Below are 23,880 nucleotides of genomic sequence, written 5' to 3'. Positions count from 1 at the left end.
ATCATCTGAAAATAACACCTGCATTACTTTTATTTTCACTCTCGAACGCCATTTTTTTTACTCTTTTTTTTTCTATGTAAATTCAGCCAGCCATCGTATATACAATAGCAAAAAACACATCTGCAGTCCCAAATAGCAAAACTTTTAAACAAAAATTGGCAAACTTCCAATAACAGAAGATTATCTCATTATGTTTTGTTTTAATTTCCGGCCGAGTAAAATTGTGGTAAAACAAAACGTATTGACGAATTCTGCTATGCTCCAGTTTACTGGGGATAATAAATATTTGCAATATATAAATACCCTAGTTCAGTGTTCCCCAACCTTTTTATCACCGCGGACCTGTCAACGCTTGATAATTTTACCGCGGCCCGCTGGGGGGAGGGGACGTCGATTGTTTATATTTTAGATTATTTTGATTTATTAATTTTAATTTAATTGTATTTAAACATGTCTTCAAAATAAAATAGTTACACCAAAAAATAAATATAAAGTGATTTAACATTTTAACTTACTAGAACGTTAAATCAATGAGAACCCTGANTTACTTAATCAGTGAGTCACGATCGAGAGAGAAGCCTAAGTTCTTCATTAGTTCCAATGTAAATTTCGCGCCACGCTTTCGTGTTTTATTTATGATATTTACAGTTATGATGATTTATTTTTTATAAATTAAAACTAATTGAAAGAGAAAATTGGTTTTCTTTTTCTTTTTTTTTTTACTTTTTAAAACATTAAAAAATTTATGTCACTGCCTTCGGGGGGCCTCTTTTTTTTAAATAAATAAAATTTTAATAGAACTATTTTTAATTTCGGATTTATTTTTATTTTGGGGTATAAGCCTAGTAATTTAAATTCAGTTTTAATGAAATGGGCAGGCCCGGTAGCATTTGATCCACGGACCGGGGGTTGGGGAACACTACCCTAGCTAACTCGGGATAATCAGAAAAGCGTTTAAAAAGAGGCCACCACTTAAACTGTCCTAATTCTGCTCTGGAAAATGCAATATTAATTATCCAACCTGATTCATATTTTTTTTCTTAAAACAGAAAGCAGACTTTTTTGTAAAGAAGATAGAAGATCAACACATCAAAGAAGGACGAGACAAGAAAGTTCGATTTGAAGCCGTGTTCTCTAGGAGCAACGCCAAAGCCAAATGGTTCAAAAACAAACAAGAGATCTACATGGGGAAGAGATACCATATATCTGCCCAGGGTGACCTCCATGTCTTGGAGATTAACCAGCCAACGATGGATGACGAGGCTCGATACACCATACAAATCAATGAAGTCTCATCCGCTGCTTATTTGGAAGTGGACGGTGAGTGGTTCTCATCTGAACATTGTCTGAACACAAAAAATAGTTTTAAAACTATAAACAAATCACAGAAATCTTATGTTTGTCTTGCTTTCATTTGAAAGCAACGATTTAAAAGAGTTAACTTCGGTATGTAAATGAAGCTAGCATAAAGGGAAAAAAATCATAAATAATGCCACAGAAACATGCTTAGGATCGTTTCAGAAATGTCACTACTTTAACTGCCACTGAATGGTTGAGAGAAACACAAAGATGCAGAAAGAATTCCAAACAAGTTACAACAAGGAAAAAGACCAACTTTCACCCTACCGTCCCTTTCTCTCGTAATTGTTGTTGACTATTTTGTTCTCCATCCATATTCCTGCTTTTTATATGTCGACTTACCTACTGAAGCACTTCGTTATAGCACAGAAACAATCGTATAACTGTGCTTGTGTCATTATTGTTATTTTGTGGTTGTAGCTTAATTACGCCGAATTGGAACTGCACAATGGGCTATTGGCGACTGTCTGGGAAACATCCCTGAGGATGATCCGAAGACCATCACAATTTTGATCCTCTGCAGAGGGTATGGCACCCCTGCTTTCGATAGCCCGACGACCTTCTTACGAAGTTAAGCACTTTATGGTAGAACAATATACCGCGTACCATCGGTCATTTCGCAAGGAGATCAAAATGGCCACCCTTCAACACTATGACTCCAGCCAGTGATGCCTGACTTCGGTGATCTGCTTATTATCGTTAGGTGTAAAAACCTTTTTTTTAATATTATTGAGAGAAAAACCAGTTTTTTAAATGTTTAAATTATACGAATACCTAAAGTCTCCGTAATAAACTGACTATTTAAGTTCCATCCATTTTAATTATTAAAAATTAAGAAAAATTAGATGTTGTTTCCATGTAATGAACGACTTAATTTTGTGCTAGATAGGTACAAAACTAAATAACGCGAAAACAAGAAACGTTACATAAACATCTCCGCATTGCAGTTTCAAATCCATAATGAAGTAAATTCTTTAGTGCACAAAGATGTACAGAAACATTACGAACAAGTTGTTATTAGGAAAAAAAAGTTGAATAAGAAAAAAAGTAAAAATAGAAAAGAAGAAAAAAAAGTGTGGTGGAATGAGGTAAAGGACCCGGTCAAAAAACTGTGATTAAAATATTTCGTTACGGATTATACAATTCAATTTTTTTTATTACCTTGATTGGTAAATAATTTTGCTTGGCCATGATTCTTTTCATTGGTGAATAATTTTGTTGGAATTATTTTTTTTCTAGCACCTGATCCAGTTTTCAAAATTATAAAAAAATTACCCCCAAGAGTTGAACAATACACTATGAAAGAAGCAGTTATGGAATGTACATGCAATTCTTCAAAAGCTCCAGTCAAATGGTACAAAGGAAATCAATTGATTCAGGTAGAATATGCATTGGACTCATTTTACATTCAGTATTTTTTATATTACAATATTTCAAAAAGACAACGGGAAAGCCAAATTCCTGACTTAAAAAGGTGCTTTAATTATGCTAAGAATTTTTCGTCCTATGCCCTTCCATACTACGGTCAAACCCCGCTATAGTAAACCTTCAAGGGACCGAAATTTTGGTTCATTCTAACCGGGACTTCACTATATCCGTTCTACAAGCAATTTTAACTAAGGGTAAATCCCCCTTTTATTACGCATTATTAAAATGAAATACAAAAATGACTGAAAAATAATAGGTAGTAACAAAATGTATGTATATGTAGTAACAAAAAGGTGTTAACTTTTACTTTTTATTAATATTCGTCTTGCGTACAAAAAAAATTTATAATCTTTAGCTGATGAGCAATCCTCAACATCAGATATGGAAACACTTCCCGACTCTCCGATAATTTTTCTGGAATTTGTTATTCCACTTTTTAAACCCAGTCATTCGAGCACATAAAAGTAGTCTCTTAGAAAATTTATTGGCTTTGACTTAAAGCATTTGTCCCAGATACTGGAAGATTGAGACTTCTTTGAATGCTGAACCAATTTAATATGGCAGCAAACAAGAAAACATGCTTATTGCTACATTCCATGCTATTGATGGTTTTAAAAATCGGTATAGGTAGAAATTTCAAAATTATTACGAATATTTATTATAAACGAAGAAAATAAATCAGTCAAAGACAGAAAATAATATTCAACTTCCTCTCTTTTTTTCCCTTCACTATATCCGCAAAAAATAACATTATACGCGTGTAGCCAAGCACGTGAGAGAACATTTCGTTCACTATATCCGGGAATTCACTGTAAGCCGTGTTCACTATAGCGGGGTTTGACTGTATTAAAATCTTTTTAAAATATCTGTTATGGCTCTGCAATATCTCAAGAAGACCTCTATAACCGTGTTTCCCTAAAGTCCTGGAAGAAGGCCAACCCACATTTGTGTAATCGCCCACGGCGTAGATCAGTGGCTGAATTCCGACTAGCTACCGGACATGACTGCCTAAGAAACCATCTTTATAGACTCAAATTCCCAGATATGCACTCTGTTCAGCTTTGGAGAGGTCATAGACTCCACTGTGCTGCTCTGGGCAGGACTTTTCTCGCAGAGCGTTATTGGGAGGCTAGAGAGATATGTTAGATTAATGAACCCTGTTTCAGCATTTTTTTGTTGTACTCTGTATTCTTTCTTTTTATTGTTTACTGCTGTAACTGCTTATAATTTGCCATCAGAAATATTAAAGAAAAATATTTTAAATTTGAAAAAAATGAATTTCTCTTAAGAACTAATTTTCTTATCTAAAAAAAAAAATTTCATATCTATTTTATAAATGCTAGAACTATTAACCACCACTCATTGTTTTTTTAACTAAACCTTTTAGTCATGAATATTTGTGTTTAATGAAGCATTCATTATTTTTATGAGCAATATATAACTATTTATCTTTCTTGGTTTTCATATGTAATCTTAAAATTATTAAACCTTCATTGTTTTTATTCGTATTTGAAAACTTATAAGTACTCATCGTGTTTGTATGTGTACGAAACTTGTTAAGAATTCACTTTTTATGTGTAAACTAAAACTGTGAAGCATTCATTGTTTTTATGAACTAAAATTAATAAGTATTCATCGCTTTTTATTTGTAAACTTAACTACTAAACAGCTATTGGTTGTGTTAAATCTAACATTTTTAAGCAGACATTGTTTTTATATAGTCAATATAAGTATTAACATTTATATTTAGTTAAAATAAGAAGACACTTTTTAAAAAAAAATTTTTTTTATTAACACGGTGAAATAGGTGAACAAAAAAAGCGGTATTTTTTTCAATTTAACTTAGATAAACATCATATTGAAGGTGACTAATGAATATGCTTTTTTAACATTAGCAAGACTGAAACTTAGTATATACCTATATTGCCTAAAAGCAGTAAAATGACAGGATTGTGAAAGAATAACTAATGCGTAAAGGAATTTGTTTAAAATTAATATTTAATATTTTTTGTATTATTTACAGTTATATAACAAGTTTCTAGTAATATTAATATATTCTAGTAATTATATCTAGTATATCTAGTAAATATTAACGATAAAAAAATGTATATGTCGTACAAAAAGTGACAAAATTCTAAGAAATTGTGTCATTATATACATCATTGTTTTTCTAATTAAAATTAAAAAGCAGTCGAAATGACTTCCTTGGGAAATCTAGTGCTAAAGGAGTATTTTTGACGAAAACCTATAAACGTTAATGAAATGTGTATACAATAAAAAATAAGAAAATAAAAATAATAATCTGCATGCATAGTATCGCAACGTACATGAAATGCATTACTATGACATATATCATTCCGTAAAATGTAAGAAAAGCATTGATGCATAATACTGTAACATGTATGAGATGCATTAATGTAATGTATAGTTGTATGTCAATTACATACGACAAACTTATTAAGTGTTATGCATAAGTGTTATACATTGTGCAATCTAGTGTCAAATTGGATAAGTACATAATGGCCTTTACTTATAGATCAGGGGTTTCCAACTGGCGGCCCGCGAAGCCTTTTTTTTTGTGGCCCGCAAACTAAAATATATCAGTTGTCATTTTTTTGCGGACAATTTTCGTAAAAAAATCTATATGGGTTTAAAATACTTTTCTCGTTAATAAAAACCTAATTTCTTCGTATCTGTGAAATTTAGCATACCAACGGTACAAAATAATTTATTTCTCAGGTTTTGCAGTCATGAAAATATTTATTCAAATACAAATATAGTCGTGTATGTTGCTCTTTTTTACTTAATTTTTATTTAATTTTTTTTTGTATTTTGTGAATATAACTGAGCATGTGCGTATCAGAAATTTTCTCGAAGAAATTCTCCGATTTAACTTTTTGAAACCACTGATTTTAGACGAAAATATCTTCACACACATTTGTAAATTTTAAATTTAAAATATAAATATCTATTCTCTGGTGGTTGCAGCAGACAAACCTCAATTTTCTCATTGAATATTTTGTGTGCTACTATGTAAGTTTAATATCTTAACATTTAGATATCTGTTGTACATTAATTGTTTAATACATAGGTGCACATTAAGTTAATTGTAGCCCGAATTTCTATTATTTATTTAATATTTTTAAAAATATTATTAATAACAATTAAATATTTTTAAAAATCTACTTATTATNATCTAACATTTTTAAGCAGACATTGTTTTTATATAGTCAATATAAGTATTAACATTTATATTTAGTTAAAATAATAAGACACTTTTTAAAAAAAAAAATTTTTATTAACACGGTGAAATAGGTGAACAAAAGAGCGGTATTTTTTTCAATTTAACTTAGATAAACATCATATTAAAGGTGACTAATTAATATGCTTTTTTAACATTAGAAGGACTGAAACTTAGAAAATACCTACATATATTGCCTAAAAGCAGTAAAATGACAGGATTGTGAAAGAATAAATAATGCGTAAAGGAATTTGTTTAAAATTAATATTTAATATTTTTTATGTTATTTACAGTTATATAACAAGTGTCTAGTAAATATTAACGATAAAAAAATTTATATGTCGAACAAAAAGTGACAAAATTCTAAGAAATTGTGTCATTATTGTTTTTCTAATTAAAATTAAAAAGCTGTCGAAATGACTTCCTTGTGTCAAATTGGATAAGTACATAATGGCCTTTACTAATAGATCGCTAATTTTACTTACTTTTTCAGTCTAGTGAACGATATGTTTTGGATTCTGACACCTTTGGACACAAGACACTGAAAATTCAAATGTGTCGTCTCGAAGACACCGGGGATTATACGTGCAAAATTAATGAAGAAGAAAAAACTTCTACAAAGCTCATCGTTTCAGGTATCGTGGTTTCATCTAAAAATGAATTTTTTTGAAATAAATGAGCGATTTACAATTAATACTGCGAATAAATTACTAGTAAACTAGTTGAATACCAGTTTTTCGGACCAGGTGAAAAAAATAAGCATCCATAAATCAGTACTGAACGACCCAACCGTGCACGAAACGGTAAGACAAATACTGACACAAGCAATAAAGGTAAAATCTAATGTTCTTCTCGGTGGCTTTACCTTATTATATTAAGTGAAACACGTATTTACTTGTTCATCCCATAAAAATAAAGATTAACTGTATTCAGTATCATCTGGAATAACGCTGCTGTTCGAGGCAAAACATGGCATTTAAAACTTAATACCATCAGCAGGCTACTCTCTCCTGTATTTATATTTTCGAGGGACAGTAAAAAAATTTACATAAGCAGGGATCTGTTTAGAAGAAATTTAGGTCCGTTAACGGACCCTTCACAAAATAATTGTTCATTTAATCGGACCCTTCACAAATTTGTTTATCTTCATTATTGTTTTGTTAAACAAATAAACCCTTTCCAGGAATGGGGGGGGGGAGAGAAAGACAGATGTAAACGAACTAAGTTTTATCTTCGGCAGAAGCCTCTTCCTTTATTCGTCCGAAATGACTATTCTGCGTTCAGCAGTATGGGCTAAATACCAATATTTATATGTTGCATCGCTAATTTAGTAGCTGTAATTGCTGTTTATTTTTTTTAAATTTTATTTTTTTAACTATAGTNTTTCATCTAAAAATGAATTTTTTTGAAATAAATGAGCGATTTACAATTAATACTGCGAATAAATTACTAGTAAACTAGTTGAATACCAGTTTTTCGGACCAGGTGGAAAAAAATAAGCATCCATAAATCAGTACTGAACGACCCAACCGTGCACGAAACGGTAAGACAAATACTGACACAAGCAATAAAGGTAAAATCTAATGTTCTTCTCGGTGGCTTTACCTTATTATATTAAGTGAAACACGCATTTATTTGTTCATCCCATTAAAAGAAACGTGTGTCTGTCGCAGCATGTCCTCTCTGAACCTTGTACCATTAAATCTTACATTCAATTCAATTCAATCCCCATTAAAAAGGTTAACTGTATTCAGTATCATCTGGAATAACGCTGCTGTTCGAGGCAAAACAGGACATTTAAAATTTAATGTCATCAGGCTACTCTCTCCTGTATTTATATTTTCGAGTGACAGTAAAAAAATTATATAAGCAGGGATCTGTTTAGAAGAAATTTAGGTCCGTTAACGGACCCTTCACAAAATAATTTATCATTTAATCGGACCCTTCACAAATTTCGAAAAGAAATTTCGAAAATTCACAAATCACAAGATCGGAATCAATTTCGAAAAATACACTTCAACGTTGCGTGGATTTTGAAGGAAAGCATAGTTTATCTAAATATATAGAGACACTTAGAAATAAAATCCATCTTACAGAATGAATTTTAATTCTATGTGTCACTACTCTTAGGAAAATTTGCCATAAAAAATGCAATAGGATATTTCTATGGAGTTTTGCCCATGGTAAAATTTTGCTATACATAATATGATTATACTACTTGAGGATACATTTCATGATGATGTATTTGTTTCAGAGCAACAATACCAGTTCCTGCGCCCTCTGAAAAGTATGAAAGTGATGGAAAAAGAAAAAGTGGTGTTGGAGTGTGAAGTCGATGAATATGACGCCATGGTGAAATGGTTCAAAGGAGATCAAGAACTTGTCAAAAGCAAAGACAAAAAGTGAGATTTACAATAAAACTCGTGGTTTTGAGTATTCAACAATTACCGAATCGAACCACTTTATCTTTTTCTAGATTAAATTCTAGATTTCTTTTCTAGAAGTGTTATTTTTTAAATGTTTTTGCTGTTGGAATTGATTTTCTAGAGCGAAATTTATTTAGTTTATCACATAAAATTTATTTGTTTCTTTTTTATGACCATTTGAAGGTGGGCAAAATTTAGTCAACTGTGAAAGATACATTTGAACTTATGTGCTAATATATATAGCCAAATTTATAAATTCTGTGTTTAAAGCTGTAAATAAACTCGATGAAGCCGTGGGGGTCAGGGGATTGAGAGTTCGCTTCTTATTGAGGTGAACCGGGTTCGAATCCCAGCGATGGCTGGTCGATGCGAATTCTATACCCCCTTCGCACCGACCACAGTACTGACGTAAACACTGGTTTAGAGTCCCTTGCCGCCAGGCTAACCGTCGGTGGTTTTCGCGATTTTTCTCTCCATGCAACGCAGATGCGGGTTAGTTCCATCAAAAAGTCCCCACGAAGTCAAATTTCCCCCAATACTTGATCCAGGAGATTCCTTGTCTTCTGGATTGAGTTCAAAATGACAAGGCTACGGATTTGATCATTAGTAGTCGAAAAACCTGAAATTTGGGTTTACTGTTCAATAACTTTTATAAAATAAACTAGATGATAAGCAAACAAAAGCATAATGTCCAAACAAAATAGCTCCCTAATATGTTGGCGTCTCTTCTTGACCCCATGCAAACCTTTACTAAACAAAATGGATTAGTAAAGAAAATCCTTCATACTATTATCTTCTGAAATTATAAACAGATTCGAGATAAGAAATTATTGGGGGTCTTATCGACATTAAAGATTAAATAAAATTGATGAGTAGTCACCCCCCTCCAGGCCCTAAAAGAGTTAACATGCTCTTCATGTTTGATCTTTTCCGAATGAAAATTGGAACTTTGTTTGTATTAATTAAAAATATTATTTTATGTTACGACGCTATCATTGAAGAATACAGTTGATAGGGCAGCAGCTGTTTCCTATTTTAGTGATAGAGTTTACGGTATAAATTGCATTCCACACATAAAAGTTCAGTTATATCAATCATTTCTTGTAATGTTAAATCACTATATAAATGTGATTTTCGACAAGCTTTTTTGTCAACTGTGCACAAGATGATGAATTTATCAACCTTTTGCTTACGGCGCTTACCATTATGAAGCACTTCTGGTCCACTTATTGTACCTGCCCTACGCGAAGTTTAAAGATATTATAAAACAATGTGCCCATTTCAATTAATAACAGTTCAATTGCCGAAGGACACTATAAAAGGGAAATATGCATGTGTTACCGGCAAAGTATGAAACGCTGACATTCTATAGAATGCCTAGGCATTGTATATAATACCGGATGTTTTTAGGCAAGGTATGAAATATGAGAAGTATTACAAAATTTCCCATGTCATTGTATATAATACCTAGGTATTCTATAGAATGACAAATGCCATAGTATTAAAAAGAAATTCTTGATGAGGTTATTATGTAAAGGATCTGACTTTAAAAAATTTTATTCTGAAAAAATAATGAGAGTGCCATTAAAAAAAAATGTATTCAAAATGAGGTAAAAAAAATAAAAGTTGTAGAAAACATAATTTATGTCTTTCTGATTAAGGGAAACAAAATGTTAATGTAAAAAATCAGAAATGAACCTACTTGTTGCAGCATGTCTGGCCGGAATGACATTTTGAATTTGACATTTTTGAATGACATTTTGAAGAATCGGAGATGTATTTTATACTTTGCCCGTTTCTCACTTGGCATTCTATAGAATGCTTAGGAAATGTGCGAAATATAAATCGTTTCATACATTGCCGGCTAGTTTTAGGCATTCTATACAATGCCTAGTCATTCTATAGAATGCCGGATTTCAATCTTTGCAGGTAACATAGGCATTGAATTTTATTAAATGTCTTTTTTCAAAACAGCATAAAATAATAATTTTTGTGGTGAAAATAATGTTGCATAGTTTAGTAATCCTTTAAAAATATTCTAATTTTAGATTCGACATTACTCAAGAAGGTAGGAAGAGAAGGCTCATATTTAAAAGTGCAAAACTGGCTGATGAGGGGGAATACACCTGCAAAACGAATGCCGACACCACAACTGCTGAATTAATCGTGGAACGTAAGAACATTTTGGAATTCGTACGACAATAATTTAAAGTAGGGGAGAGTGGGGTCAATTGTAAAATTTTTTACTTAACTATATTTAACTAGCATTAAATCCAATATATTATTAGTATTAATTGACAGACGAGTAAAGAAGACTATTCTCTACTAGAAAGAAAAATAAATACCTTATTTTAAATGTTATTATATCAGTTATTAACAATTTTTGACAGTCGTGCACTTGTTACAATTGTCCCCACTTACGGGGTCAATTGTAACAGTTCATAAATTCAACTAAAACATAGTTAATTATACATATTATCATAGTTGTGATATATTTTTTTATTGATCAAAATAGTAGTGATATTTTAGGAGTAAAAATAATAATGAGCAGAGACCTAAAGGGTTAAACTTTTAACTTTAAGGGGTTAAAAATTTTAATTTATGCTGCGAAAGGTGACAAATAAAAAAATGCACACGCATCATAATATAAATGATGTAGGAAACTATTGGTGGTTCCTAAAGAGTTAAGTAATGGTTTGTAAACATAAGATTATTTATTTCCAGCTGTTACAATCGTCCCCAAGATGCCATTTTAGCTTCATTTCTTAAAAACAATGCTAGTTAAATAACAAAACTTATCTTTTTTTTTGGAAATGTTAATTAAGGTGTCCACTTATATATTCGGTTAATAATTTTTATTTGTTTAAACAAAATTACTTTGTTACAATATAATATTCTAATACCAAAAAAAAGTACTTACGTAGCGTGAAAATATCATTTGTGATGTAACTCTTTCAAAAATACATAAAAATGGTTGCCAGCAGGGATGTACATGTAGATTTATTAAATACACCTTGTGCGCCACCTAGGAACCAAATCTGGAGCCCGACACTCGAAATTTCTGCTCTGTTACAATTTTATCCTGTTACAACTGACCCCACTCTCCCCTATTATTATGATTTTAAAAGATTTCTATCCTGCATCGAATATTCTTACATGGATATTAGAAACTTACATTTATTAATTTAAAGGCTATCATAAAGTGGCTAATTTAGAATAAATATCAGTAATGGTGATAAAGAAAGTGTATACAGGATTTCCTCTCTCATAATCCATACTTAATATTGCTGTTGATTGTTTAGGCGATTGTTTTTGTGATTTCAGTGGCACCATCTATGGCCAAGAATTATTCTTAACATTGAAAAAGATGCCTTATTAAAATAAAGTTACCATGAATGATCAAAAGAATCACAGATGAATGTCAACAATCACTTTGGTGAATGTCTGAAATATTTTAAATTAATTTATTTGTTGACATTTTAATATCTGCTGAGGATAGATTATGAGAAACATAAGTGTTCGGATTACCGGGGAGTGGCACTGAACCTTAAAAAAACATAGATGTAGGGCATACCGAGCAAATGTATACCAGGAAGTGGCACTTAACAAGTCCTAGTATATATTTTATGTCCTAGTATAGGACTTTTACAAAAGTGACTACGTGATTGTGGATATTCACCGGTGGAAGTAGACATTCTCTCGATCTCTGTCATTCTCGGTATCATGTTATGGTTTTCTCATGATGATGTTTCATATGATATGACGTCATATGATGTTCGGAGCACGATATATAGCACGCTTAAAAACATTGTGAAATGGTCTACTTAATGTAGCAAACAATATTGTTTTCTTTTACATAGCTTCGAACAGATTTGTAAAGAAATTGAAAGATACATCGGCAGTCGAACGTGATCAGGTTGTTCTGGAAATAGAACTGATGGACAAGAAGGCCCCGGCGGAATGGTTTAAGGATGGCCAACCCATAAAGTCTTCAACTAAGTAAGCATAGTTTTTTTTTTTTAAATACTTTACGTATAGCTGTTTTTATTTTAACGTAATCATGATTTCTTAGGAGTAAATATTAAACTTATTGATTTAAAGATTTCAATCTTTTTATTGCATATTTTATAGCGATATTGGCTTTTTAATAGCGGAATACATATTCTGAAAATATAGAAATTTCGTCATAATATATTTTTATTTCATGAATTTGCAATTATTTTGAATATCCAAATTAAAAAACATTCAGTCACATTTGAATCAGTTGCTTGCATTAAATAAACTTTACATTGAATGATCTTGTAAATTTGAATCAGCTGTTTTCATTAGACGTTGTTTATGTTCCAGTATTGTTCTCAAGTCCTTCGGTGATGGTAGACATCATCTGATCATAAACAATTGCCAAATTGATGATGCTGGTGAATATGAGTGCAGAAGTAAGGAACTCTCCACAAGCGGCAGACTGGCTGTGGGAGAAGGTAAGCTATTATTAGTTACATTTTAATGAAAAAGGTGTTTTGTAATAACCACACTTAATATATATTTTTATCCGTAAAATATAAAGCTGTGGAATTTGTAATAAGGAAGATTGACTAAAGAAACATCAAAACTCGTCTGATGGAAAGTTTCTCGTTTATTAGAAAAACATTGAAACCTCTGGAAAAGACCACCTCAATTTCCGACCACTTTTGGGAGGCACGGAATTTTTTCCATAGTTTTTGTGGTGAAGAAAGAGGGAGACCATCAAAACCTCTCCCAGGGACCGAAGTCTGGAGATCTGGCTGGCCAATCCATGCCGTAAATATCCTCACTCTCTAGAAATTCGTCGAGCAGAAGATCATTATGTGACATCGCGCTATCGTCCATTAAAATAAAATCAGGGCCAACTGCACTCCTGGAAAAGCGAACCTTGAGATTCAAGATCTCATCCCTGTACCTCACGCCAATCACAGAGCCCCTTTCAAAGACATGGAGAGGCGTGCGACCATCCATTGCAAATTCTCTTTATGTACTTCAAAAGTGTTTTTTCTTCTGCCTTTGCTATAATTAATACCGTTGTGGACAGGACCCTTGACATAACAGCGCAAGCGGTTAATTTTTCTAGTGGGACAGAAGAGAACGTCTTTTAAGCTCAAACTAGTTTTTAGATTATTTTAATACTTCATTTGCTATTATTAACCTCAACAGATCAGAACACATGAGATGCCACAAAACATTTTTGTTAACTATATGGCATCTCTTGTGCCTAGTTTTTCTACTTCATTTTTAAACGGACTCTAAAAGGTGGTCATTAAGGACGGTCATTATATTTTATTTTATAACCGTCGTTGAACATCTGACCCAATTTTATGGGTTTGCGACTAATGTTCAGCTCAGTATCCTTGTCATTTTGAACCCAATCCAGAAGACAAGGGAACTTCTGGATCAAGTATCGGGAGAAATTTGCTTTCGTGGAGGACTTTTTGATGGAACTAATCCGCATTTGCTTTGCATGGAGACGAAAACCGTGAAAACCTTCCATGGTTAGCCTGACGGCAAGAGAACTCCAATCCAGGATCCGTCTACCACTGAGGATAATTTACGTTAGAACTGTGGTCGATGCGTGCCGGGTGCAGAATTCGAATCGACCAGCTATTGGTCCCGGGTCACCTCAATAGGAAGACCCCCTGAGCCACCACGGCTCCAAGGACGGTCTTTGCGAAGCATCCATCGCATAGCAATTCTTATATTACCTTCTTATAGTCATGCGCTGTTAGATCCTTTTTTTGCTATTATTTCGGTTGCGCTTCACAAAAAAAAAATATATAAACATTTCAAGGCTTAGTGATCACTTTAGCTGAGAAATCCCTCTTTGTAGATCCAAAAGATTGGAGTTCCTTAACCTTATGCTCCTTCTAAACTAGTTTGAATGTGTAGTTCTAAATCTGGGTTAAGCCAAAAAAGTTTTTTTTTTCTGAGGGATATAATTAATTATTGCCAAATAACTGTAATATCAGAATTTTATGAGTGGGATAGTTTAAGAACTCAACTGACTTTTGCAAATTGTTCAATATTTTTCTTTATCAAACATTAACACTCGTCTTGATATCGTATTTCATAAGTATCCTGATAGCTAATATTCACGATACTCTCGTACGCCAGCTAAGTGGCCGAGCGGTCTTGACTGTGAAGCTAGTGGTTGCGGGTTCGAATCCCGCTCAGGGCATGAATGTTTCTCTCTGGTATTTGTTCTCTGTTGTGTGAATGTGTCCCGCCCTATAAACAGGTATCTGTGTAGTGTGGTTTGGGTAATGCTGCTCTCCTCCGTGACTTAGATTCACAGGTGTGCACTGGGTAGCATTAAATGAGCAACACTTCTCGCATCTTCCGTTGTGAAGAACGAAAGCCCAACAGTGCTTGCCGTGAAAAGAAAGAAAAACGATACTCTCGTATTAGACATTTGTCATTGTCCATCAATAGGCCGATATTAGGGTGCAGTCGATATTTCTCGTAAAACATAATATGTTATGTCGTGAAATTATTATTCGAAATATTTTGGGGGAAGTAGAAATCGACAATACCAAGCTTCATTTATCAAAAGTTACCACAAAATTGAAGCGAGTTAGCAAGTCTTATAGACTAGTGAATTGAGGTTGAATGATTGTAATGGCAGCTACGCCGCAAAATAATACCCCACCAAAATTTTATCAGGGATAGAATTCGATGAACGTATACCACTAGTTGGCGTATTTACGAGAGACCGGGAGAGCTGTGTTAAGTTCACCGATCTTTTGAGCGTTTGTCGTGAATTCATTGCACGGTTGTGTGAGTGGTTGCATCTGTGTTGCTATTAGCAGTCCAGTTTGTGCAGGTTCCCGTTATGTATAAATAAGACTGAGAAGCAACAGATCGAGGAAGACGATGACGCAGTCACAAACATCAAGTCAACTGCTCAATGTGGACCATCCATTGAACGAGATATAATTAATCGACATTAGCGTGTCTGTTGAAGTAAGCGAGTTCAGATCACGCCCGGGTCACCAACGCGGGGAGAGTAGAAATCGACAACGCCAACCTTCATCTATCAAAAGTTGTCTCGTGATAGAACATGTCTTATACACTAGAAAACTAACATGTTTTATGTACTAGAAATTTGGTATTTAATATGGTGGTAGTTAATCCACAATACTCCTTTTTCCGAATTTTATCTGAGATGGAATTTGATAAACGAATGCCAGTAGTTGATTTATGTTTATTTTTTTTTTCGCGCATTACATATATTTTTATTTTTTGTTAATATTTTCTTTTCTTCCTTTCCTTCCTTTTCTTGTCATTGGACGGAAGAATTGTATTTACTTGGCTGAATTTTTAAGCGCTATTTTGTGAGATATAGCTTATCTACCACAAAAAAACATTAAATACCAAATCAAATAGTATGTAAGACATGTTAACTTTGATTCTGTCACGAGATACCTTATGATATAATTAAGTTAACCAGTCCTATATACTAGTGATTTAATATTTAAAGTGGTAGTTACACCGCAATATTATTATACTAATTCGTTTGTTTTTGTAGGAGAGAAACCTCCAAAAATCAGCAGAGACAAAACAGAATTCACTGGTGATGCTAACAAGCCTTTGACAGCAGAAATTCCATTCACAAGTAATTTATATTTATTACTACCATTAGTATCATTTTAACATTTATTATTGTATTTAACATTATTAACCATCGATCAAATGGTTATTGTTCTGGGAACTTTTTCGTCTAGACATAATTTAATCGTACTCGCGGCGAAACTAAATTTTAAGAATTACTATAGCAACATTTTCTAGTTCTTTTATAAATCACGTTTTTTATCGCTAAATTAGGCGTCTTTCTGTAATTAGAAAAGTAATCAATTAGAATATATTTAACTAAAACATGACATTTTTATTATTATTATTAACACTTTCATAGAATGTTTCGGACTATTGGGTACTTGCACTTTGAGAAGAAGGTCACTCATTCCGACACACGTGATCTATGACGTCAGAGCAAGCTGATCGTTTGTAAGCAAAATGCCGTGTTAAAGTTTAGATAAGTTTCTCTAGATTACTTAAAATGTTAATTAACGTTAAGTTAATTGAACACAGAACCGTATAATTCTTCCTCGTCTTTAATTTTAACTTAGATTTATTTATTGTTTATGCATTTTATTGTATCGAACACGCATTACATCCTAATTTCTGATCCGATAACCTTATAAAGCAATAAATTGTTCTCCCCGTCAAATGACCGGTTGTGGTAGAAATAGTATACGACACTTACTATTCGAAACAAACAAAATACAATAATATTAATAATAATAGAATATTAACTGCATATAATTGTTGGAAAAAGTCATGAAGTCAAATGTGCAAAAACGATAAGATAATAAGCATAACGATGAGATAAACGATAAGCATTTTCGATGCAGAAGTTCACGGTTATTTGACCGGTTATGGTATGCTTAGTGTTAAGAAAGTTTGTCTTGAACTTAATGATTTCCTTCATAGTTCCAGGAACGAAGGTGTCTGACATTGCCTCTAAGCTTCTCCGAAACGGGAAACCAACCAAAGATGTAGAGGTAGCAGTGAGAAACGACAAAGTTGTCATTATTTTCAGGAAACCACCAAGAGAAGCCAGTGGAGACTACGAACTGTGTCTCTCGAACGCCACTGGAGAAGACAAAATAAAGTTGAACTTCAATTTCGTTGGTAAGTTTTTGGATTAACTTACTTATCATACCGATAAGTTTCATAATTTTCCCCCCAGTTCACAAAGAAGTAAGTTGACATAGAGGTCAAAAATTGATTTTTTGATTGTTTTCTGAGTTTCATTCGATTAATAACAACAGTTTAGATTCAAAAAACGTCCCAAAAGAATTTGAGAGGTACATTTAACATGTTTTTTTTAATTTTAAAATTGTTGTAATTATTACTAGTAAGAATTTTACACCTCCATTTCTTTGGATTAGAAACATTTAAATCGCCGCTTTTTATCCGCCATTTTGAATTGTTTCAGAAAATCCTAAATCTAAACGCAAGATTATGTTTTAATCTACACTTCTTTTGACAAAATTATAATATATAACGCTTATGGGGCAACCCAGGCATGAATCCCAGTCGTGGTGGATCAATTCGTAGACTGCTACCTACTCGCTTCGGCCATAGTGCTGAAACCACCTACGGCAGACGGATCGTGATTTAGAATCCTTCTGCAGTTCGAGTTAGCTATGTGGTATATGCTATATCTATTTTTCGTGGTTGCCGATACGATAACGTTACGTGGTTGCCGATAAAAATACGATAGTTTCTGTCAAAAAATTCTCCACGAAATCGAGGTTGTCCTAATGTTTTTTTGACCCGGATTACACTCGTCTTCTGAGCTAATCTTAGCATTACTAAATTATAGAATTAAATACCGTAAATCAGTTATAGTTTGGCTGTTCAATACCGACGATAAAATAAAATGCAAATAACCATTAATCCGATGCTCCTATTTTTATTGGAACATTGAATTAATTGTTATTAATATTTTATTTTATCGTTCGTTCACACATATCGTTATGCTCCTATTTATGTAGGAGGTATTATAATTTGGATCTTGTGCCATAAAAACCTACATTCTATCAATCAATCAACCTAATTTTAAACCCTTCGATTTTCTAACTTTTAAATTGTAAGGTTTGCAAGACCCGTTTTTGAAAGATATATGCCAATTAATTAACTCTAACTACCCTATCGTTTAATAACGGACCATAACATCTGATCCTTTGAATACGCTTATTAATACGGCTTTGACCTGTAACAGGCTGTAGGGCATTTAAAGAGGAAGAATATATAAATAGTCCTAATCGATAAATCTATACACTTCGTAACATGAATTAATAGAGTTTTGTATCGGTCACAGATGTCCCTCAGCCACCTCTAGGACCGCTGGATGTGACAGACGTTTTCAGAGACCGATGCAAGCTCTCTTGGAAGCCCCCCTTGGATACCGGTGGCATGCCCCTCAGCCATTACATGGTGGAGATGCAGGACATGGGAGCAAGGGGTGGATGGCTGGAAATAGGGACCACGGAAAACACCAACTTCGACGTGACTGGACTGGTGAATAAAAAGGAGTACAAATTCCGGGTGAGGGCAGTCAATAAGAAAGGAGCTTCAGATCCATTGGCCTGTGCTAAACCAATCATCGCTAAGGATCCCTACGGTAATTAACAATTCGTTATTATGATTACAAACTTCTTCGCTACTGCATTTTTGCATTCCTCTTTCAGTATTTATTTATCTTAGTTATTTTGAATGTTTTTATTTCCTCACAGATGAACCTTCAAAGCCGGGAAATGCAGAGGTCACAGATTGGGATTTAGATATGGTTGAACTTCAATGGACTCCTCCAGCAAAAGATGGCGGATCACCCATAACCGGTTACGTCATCGAATATAAAGACAAATTCTCTAAAGAATGGTCTAAAGGGGCCGTAAGTCATTATTTTCCTTTACTGTTTTTTTAATACAATTATTTAAATATTCAAAATTTAACAACAATTATGACACAATTATTTTTTTTAAAAATTAATGTGATAGACGCATTTAAATTTAAATAAAATGGATTTTCTTCATGAATTGAGAAAAAAAAACGCACCTAAATGTCTAAAGAAGTTTCTTTTCAGAGAGAAATTCATTTCTTTTAATTTCACAATGACAGGGAAGTTGTTAACTATTCTGGAAAAATTTGGGAAATTTTCCTGAACAACGGGAGTTTAGTCTTCATTTTTTTAAGTTCACAATTATTCTGAAGAGTGATTCATAATTTTTCCTAATATGTGCATTCTTTGTTTCACTTTTATTCTGTAGAGTAAATTTTTCAATTTAATCAAAACTGGAGTACGGAAATGTTGTGATTTTGGACAATAATAGTCGAGTAAATATTCAATATCGATATTCGTGAGATAAATTTAGTACTATATCAACCATAATAAATTAATAAAAGTATTAAAATGCTTTTTTTATCTCACATTTTTAATATTTCTCCTAGAGTTCCTTATCTTCAAAAACAAATTAAATCGCATCTTCCTTGCTTGGAATCTGCGGACTACTATTCTGTCAACTAGCTGTTTTAATTGCTGTTTGATTAAAGAATAATTTATTTTCATTTGAGGCAAGTCACTTCCTTTCAATTGGCAAGTCCCCGGAACTGCAGATTGAGTTTTATTGGAAATAAGAACTTCAAAGCAAAGTTCCATTTTTTATTACATAATATCATTAAAGTAAATAATATCATTTTTATTACATAATATCATTAAAATAAAACTCAAACCATTAAAATTGCAACGTTGTCATTAAAAAATAAATTGGAACGTTGTCTTCGGCTATATTTTGAATTTTCTGGGAAATATTTGTAATTTACATTGCTGAAAATAGCTACTTAAATTTCATTTCTTTTTTTTTTTTAAAAATTAAACTGTTTCTGGAAAATCCTTCCAAATTAGAAACTGGGAAAATAAATACCCGTACTTGTTTGCAAATACGAGTTTCGCCAAAAGCTTAAGGCGGAATGCAACTATCGATAAACACGATTGATTATAAAGACATCAGATAATAAGTATGATGTTGTTGTAGTTCATTTACGTCTCACTAGAGCTGCACAATGGGCTATTGGCGACGGTCTGGGAAACGTCCCTGAGGATGATCTGAAGACATGCCATCACCGTTTTGATCCTCTGCAGAGAGGATGGCAACCCCACTCGGTAGCCCGAAGACCTGCAACCGAAGTCGAGCACTTTACGGAAACGAGGACCCAAACCGCACACCCTTCGTCCCTACGAGAAATGATTCAAGTGGTCACCCAACCGCACACTGACCGCGTCCAGTGATGCTTGACTTCTGTGATCTGCTGGGAGCAGTAACTTAACAATCAGTCCACTGCGGGACAAATAAGTATGAGTTCTAATTGCCGCAAGTTCACTAACAGGCTAGCACTACCCCGCTAACACCCTGTTACATAATGCAAACAAATTTAGAGTCCGATTAAAAAAAGAAGTAGGACAATCCATCCGGACGTCATAGGAGATGAAGATAAAGCTACTATGTCCCTCAATTAGTGTTAATTTAGACTATGTTTCCCAAATTTTACTTTCGGAACCGAATGTGACAATTCAGAAGAAGAGTTTTGAGATTTGAACACCGTCAAGAATAACTAATGACGTTCAAAAATTTCTGTATTGTCAATTTTGCGATATTTATTCTTAAAAGTGTGTTTTTTTTTTTTAAAAAATTGAATTAGGTAAAACATTTAAATTGTGCCATGGTTCAGCTGGCTTCAACCTGAGCATCAAAATTTTACTTTTAACAATATATTAAGTATAGTGACCGCCAGTAATAAAATCACTGGATTAAAAAATAAACAGCTTTTTAAACTTAAACCCGGAAGAACCATATCAATACGATATCAAAACTTGTAAAATATTTCTTTTTAAAAAAATTATGCTAAAAAATTATCATCGTTTTCTGAAATTAAGAGTTTGGAGAGCATGCTATTCGAAATAATAAATATCATGCTATAGTTCGTTCACCAGGTCATTTGATGACTTGGCTCCACTTCCATCACGTGGTATCCGACGATACTATTGTGCTATTTTTGGAAGAAGGATGAGAACCATCCTGGACAAGGTTGCTATTTGGAGATCGTATGACAAAAATATTTATTTCGCAATCTTTAAGTACATTTTTTTTAAAATTTAAAATATTTCCTAAAATTCCATGATATTTCTCTCTTTTGAGTGAATAGTTAGTTCTTTCTGAGACATTTTGCTGCAATATATTTAATTAGCTAGAGTACCGAAAGGTATAATAGCAGATGATAAAGCGAGGTAAGTGATTAAAAAAAGAATTCACTGTTTGCGTTTGGCGTGCATTAAAGGTTTTCTTAATTTCAGGAGTGGAGGCGTTTATCCTCCCGCTCTGATATGAACTCATTGTCTGAGGAATTGGAGCCAAGTGCCAACTCCTGGTGAACAAACTATATATCTCGTCTAAAAATTTAGAATTTCTTCTTTCTTCAAGTTTTAAAAGCTGCCTAGCATACTTTTTTTTTATAAAGTCTTTCACCTGCGAATAATAGGAATTAAAATATTGATGTGGATTACACTTTTCGGAAGATTGAAGAATCAGCATCAAAAAAGAATAAAACACGAAAGGAAAACATAAATAAATCAGAATGAAAGCTTCTTAGGAATTCCATTTTATTTTATAACAGTAAACAAATGACCCAATTTTTAGATTTACGACTACTGAAATTTTTAACACCGTAGCCTTCTAATTTTGAGCCTAATCCAGAAGACAGGGAGACTCCTGGATCAAGTATTGGGGAAATTTGCTTTCATGGAGGACTTTTTGATGGAACTAACCCAACATTTGCATAACCTGGGGAGGAAAATCACGAAAACCTTCCACTGTTAGCCCGACGGCAAAGGGAGTCTAACTTATGACCTTATTAACTACTAGTATTCAACATCGTAGTCTTATAATTTTGCATCCTAACCAGAAAAAAGAGAACTTCTAGATCAAGTATTGGGAGAAATTCGTCTTTGTGGAAGCTTACTCTACTTGCGTCTACTTGCGTTGCGTTTAACTCTTACTTGCGTTACATGGAGAGAAAAACCACGAAAACATCTCAAGGTTAGCCTAATAGCAAAGAAACTTTATGCTTGATGGCAAAGGGACTATACCGTCTACTACTGATGATGTTATTGTGTGTTCATTATTTTTTAACGTCAATGATTATTGACTTTTTAGGGTCGTACTCCCTTACGTTTTTATCGCCGCAGACCGGTGAACATTTGATAATTTTACTGCAGCCCGCTGAAGTGGGCGAAAAAGGAATTTTAATTTAATTTGTTAACCAGAAATATGTTTAAACTCTACACTATTTATACTCTATTGTACTTGTGAGCGAAGAGAAAAAACCTACGTAAAAATGTTTAAAAATTTTGACAGCATACTTAATTTTTGAGAATTTTTTTTTTTTTAAGCTTTATTAAGATGGTGTGTTTGTAAGTAGAATAAATAAATATTGTATTTCATTTGCACCTATAGACTTTTTCAAAACAATTATTTTAATTTCTGATTTTTTAAAAATATTAAACGCATATAAAAGTTTTAAAATTATGTGTGTGTGGTTTTTGTGAAAAAACTTCTATGCACTAAAAAACATTCGATGCGCATATTTGAGTCAAAAATTTTAAGAATTAATAGGTTGAAATATTTTGCGTGCATTCCATCCGAAAATTACTTTCGTGTGGTTTGTTTCAAGCAACCAATAGAGAGCGTATAGTGTTCTAAATCGAAAAACAGCTGACCAAATGTTAAAAAAAAACAGTTATTAAAAATGTTAATTGAAAATTTGAGTTAGTTTTTTCGACGTTAGTTTCGAGCTGATTTTAGATTTTATTATCATTGGGAACTACGGGTAAAAACAGATTTTGTTTTTGTAAAATGTAACACTTTAATTCATTTTTGATAAAGTTTTTAAAATATTGTGCTTAACGAATGCAAAATGCGCGTAAAATACATGAAAATCGCATTTACATGCTGACTAAATTTTTTAAAATCATGTCTTTAACAACAAACTTTGTTAAATAAAATGATGTTGGTCATCTTTGCCAGCTGCAAATTTGCGTTGTACTTGAAAGGAAATGTAAATACAATGAAAAACAATAAGCGGTATCTATTTTCGCAAAAAAAAGAAGAGAATTGAAACGTTGCTGTTTTAATTTTTAATGACATCACCTTAGGGTTACCAAAGTTTTGTTTACCGCTTTGTGAATGAGTATGGTTAATTTCTTTATACATATATTGGTTTATTTTCAAATAGACAAATATTAGGTGGGTCCCTAATTGTTAACTACTACCTAACTTACTTAAACATATTAACTTTTGGCACCTATTATGAATGTTTTTGTTCGTTTTCATTAAAAGCATTTAATCATTGAACAAATCGAATTCAAAGTTTACACTGATAATTGCTCAGTATTTAACTGACAATTTATTTAATTCTGAAATAACTGTAATATGCTTTTCATAAGCTTGATTCCATACCTTAAATGTTTTAACCCTTTATATCACCTTGTTGCATATCTGCAACATACACAAAAAGCCTATGTCTTTGCCCCAACAAATTTTGAAGGACGATTTCGGCGATTGTCGGCCAAAACCTGTGCGCCAAGATGAAATTGGGCACTGGCCTAATTGGGTTAACAAAAGAATCAGATGCAAATACTCAAAATGCAAAGGATTTACACAAACTATTTGTGAGAAATGTGGTGTAGGACTTTGTTACAACAAAAGTAACAACTGTTTTAAAAATTTTGATATGAATTAATATTTTTGAATCTTTCAATCTTAGTGCCATCTTTCACAA

At 32.9% G+C, this 23,880-nt stretch overlaps 1 protein-coding gene across 1 annotated transcript in view; it reads left to right on the top strand.

The window, feature by feature from the left end:
• LOC107453137 (projectin protein bent) overlaps window positions 1-23,880 on the top strand; it is a 236,219-nt gene that overhangs the window by 29,055 nt on the left and 183,284 nt on the right. Inside the window, exons 20-30 of the mRNA XM_071185213.1 lie at window positions 1,050-1,320; window positions 2,599-2,738; window positions 6,522-6,663; window positions 8,283-8,430; window positions 10,503-10,627; window positions 12,315-12,453; window positions 12,802-12,932; window positions 16,010-16,096; window positions 16,972-17,172; window positions 18,368-18,670; window positions 18,783-18,940. Coding sequence (XP_071041314.1) covers window positions 1,050-1,320; window positions 2,599-2,738; window positions 6,522-6,663; window positions 8,283-8,430; window positions 10,503-10,627; window positions 12,315-12,453; window positions 12,802-12,932; window positions 16,010-16,096; window positions 16,972-17,172; window positions 18,368-18,670; window positions 18,783-18,940 — 1,845 coding nt within the window. The remainder of the gene's footprint in view (window positions 1-1,049; window positions 1,321-2,598; window positions 2,739-6,521; window positions 6,664-8,282; window positions 8,431-10,502; window positions 10,628-12,314; window positions 12,454-12,801; window positions 12,933-16,009; window positions 16,097-16,971; window positions 17,173-18,367; window positions 18,671-18,782; window positions 18,941-23,880) is intronic.

The sequence above is a fragment of the Parasteatoda tepidariorum genome, chromosome 9 (assembly GCF_043381705.1).
Source record: "Parasteatoda tepidariorum isolate YZ-2023 chromosome 9, CAS_Ptep_4.0, whole genome shotgun sequence".
Taxonomy (NCBI): Eukaryota; Metazoa; Arthropoda; class Arachnida; order Araneae; family Theridiidae; genus Parasteatoda; species Parasteatoda tepidariorum.
This window is presented reverse-complemented; position numbering and strand designations above follow the sequence as displayed.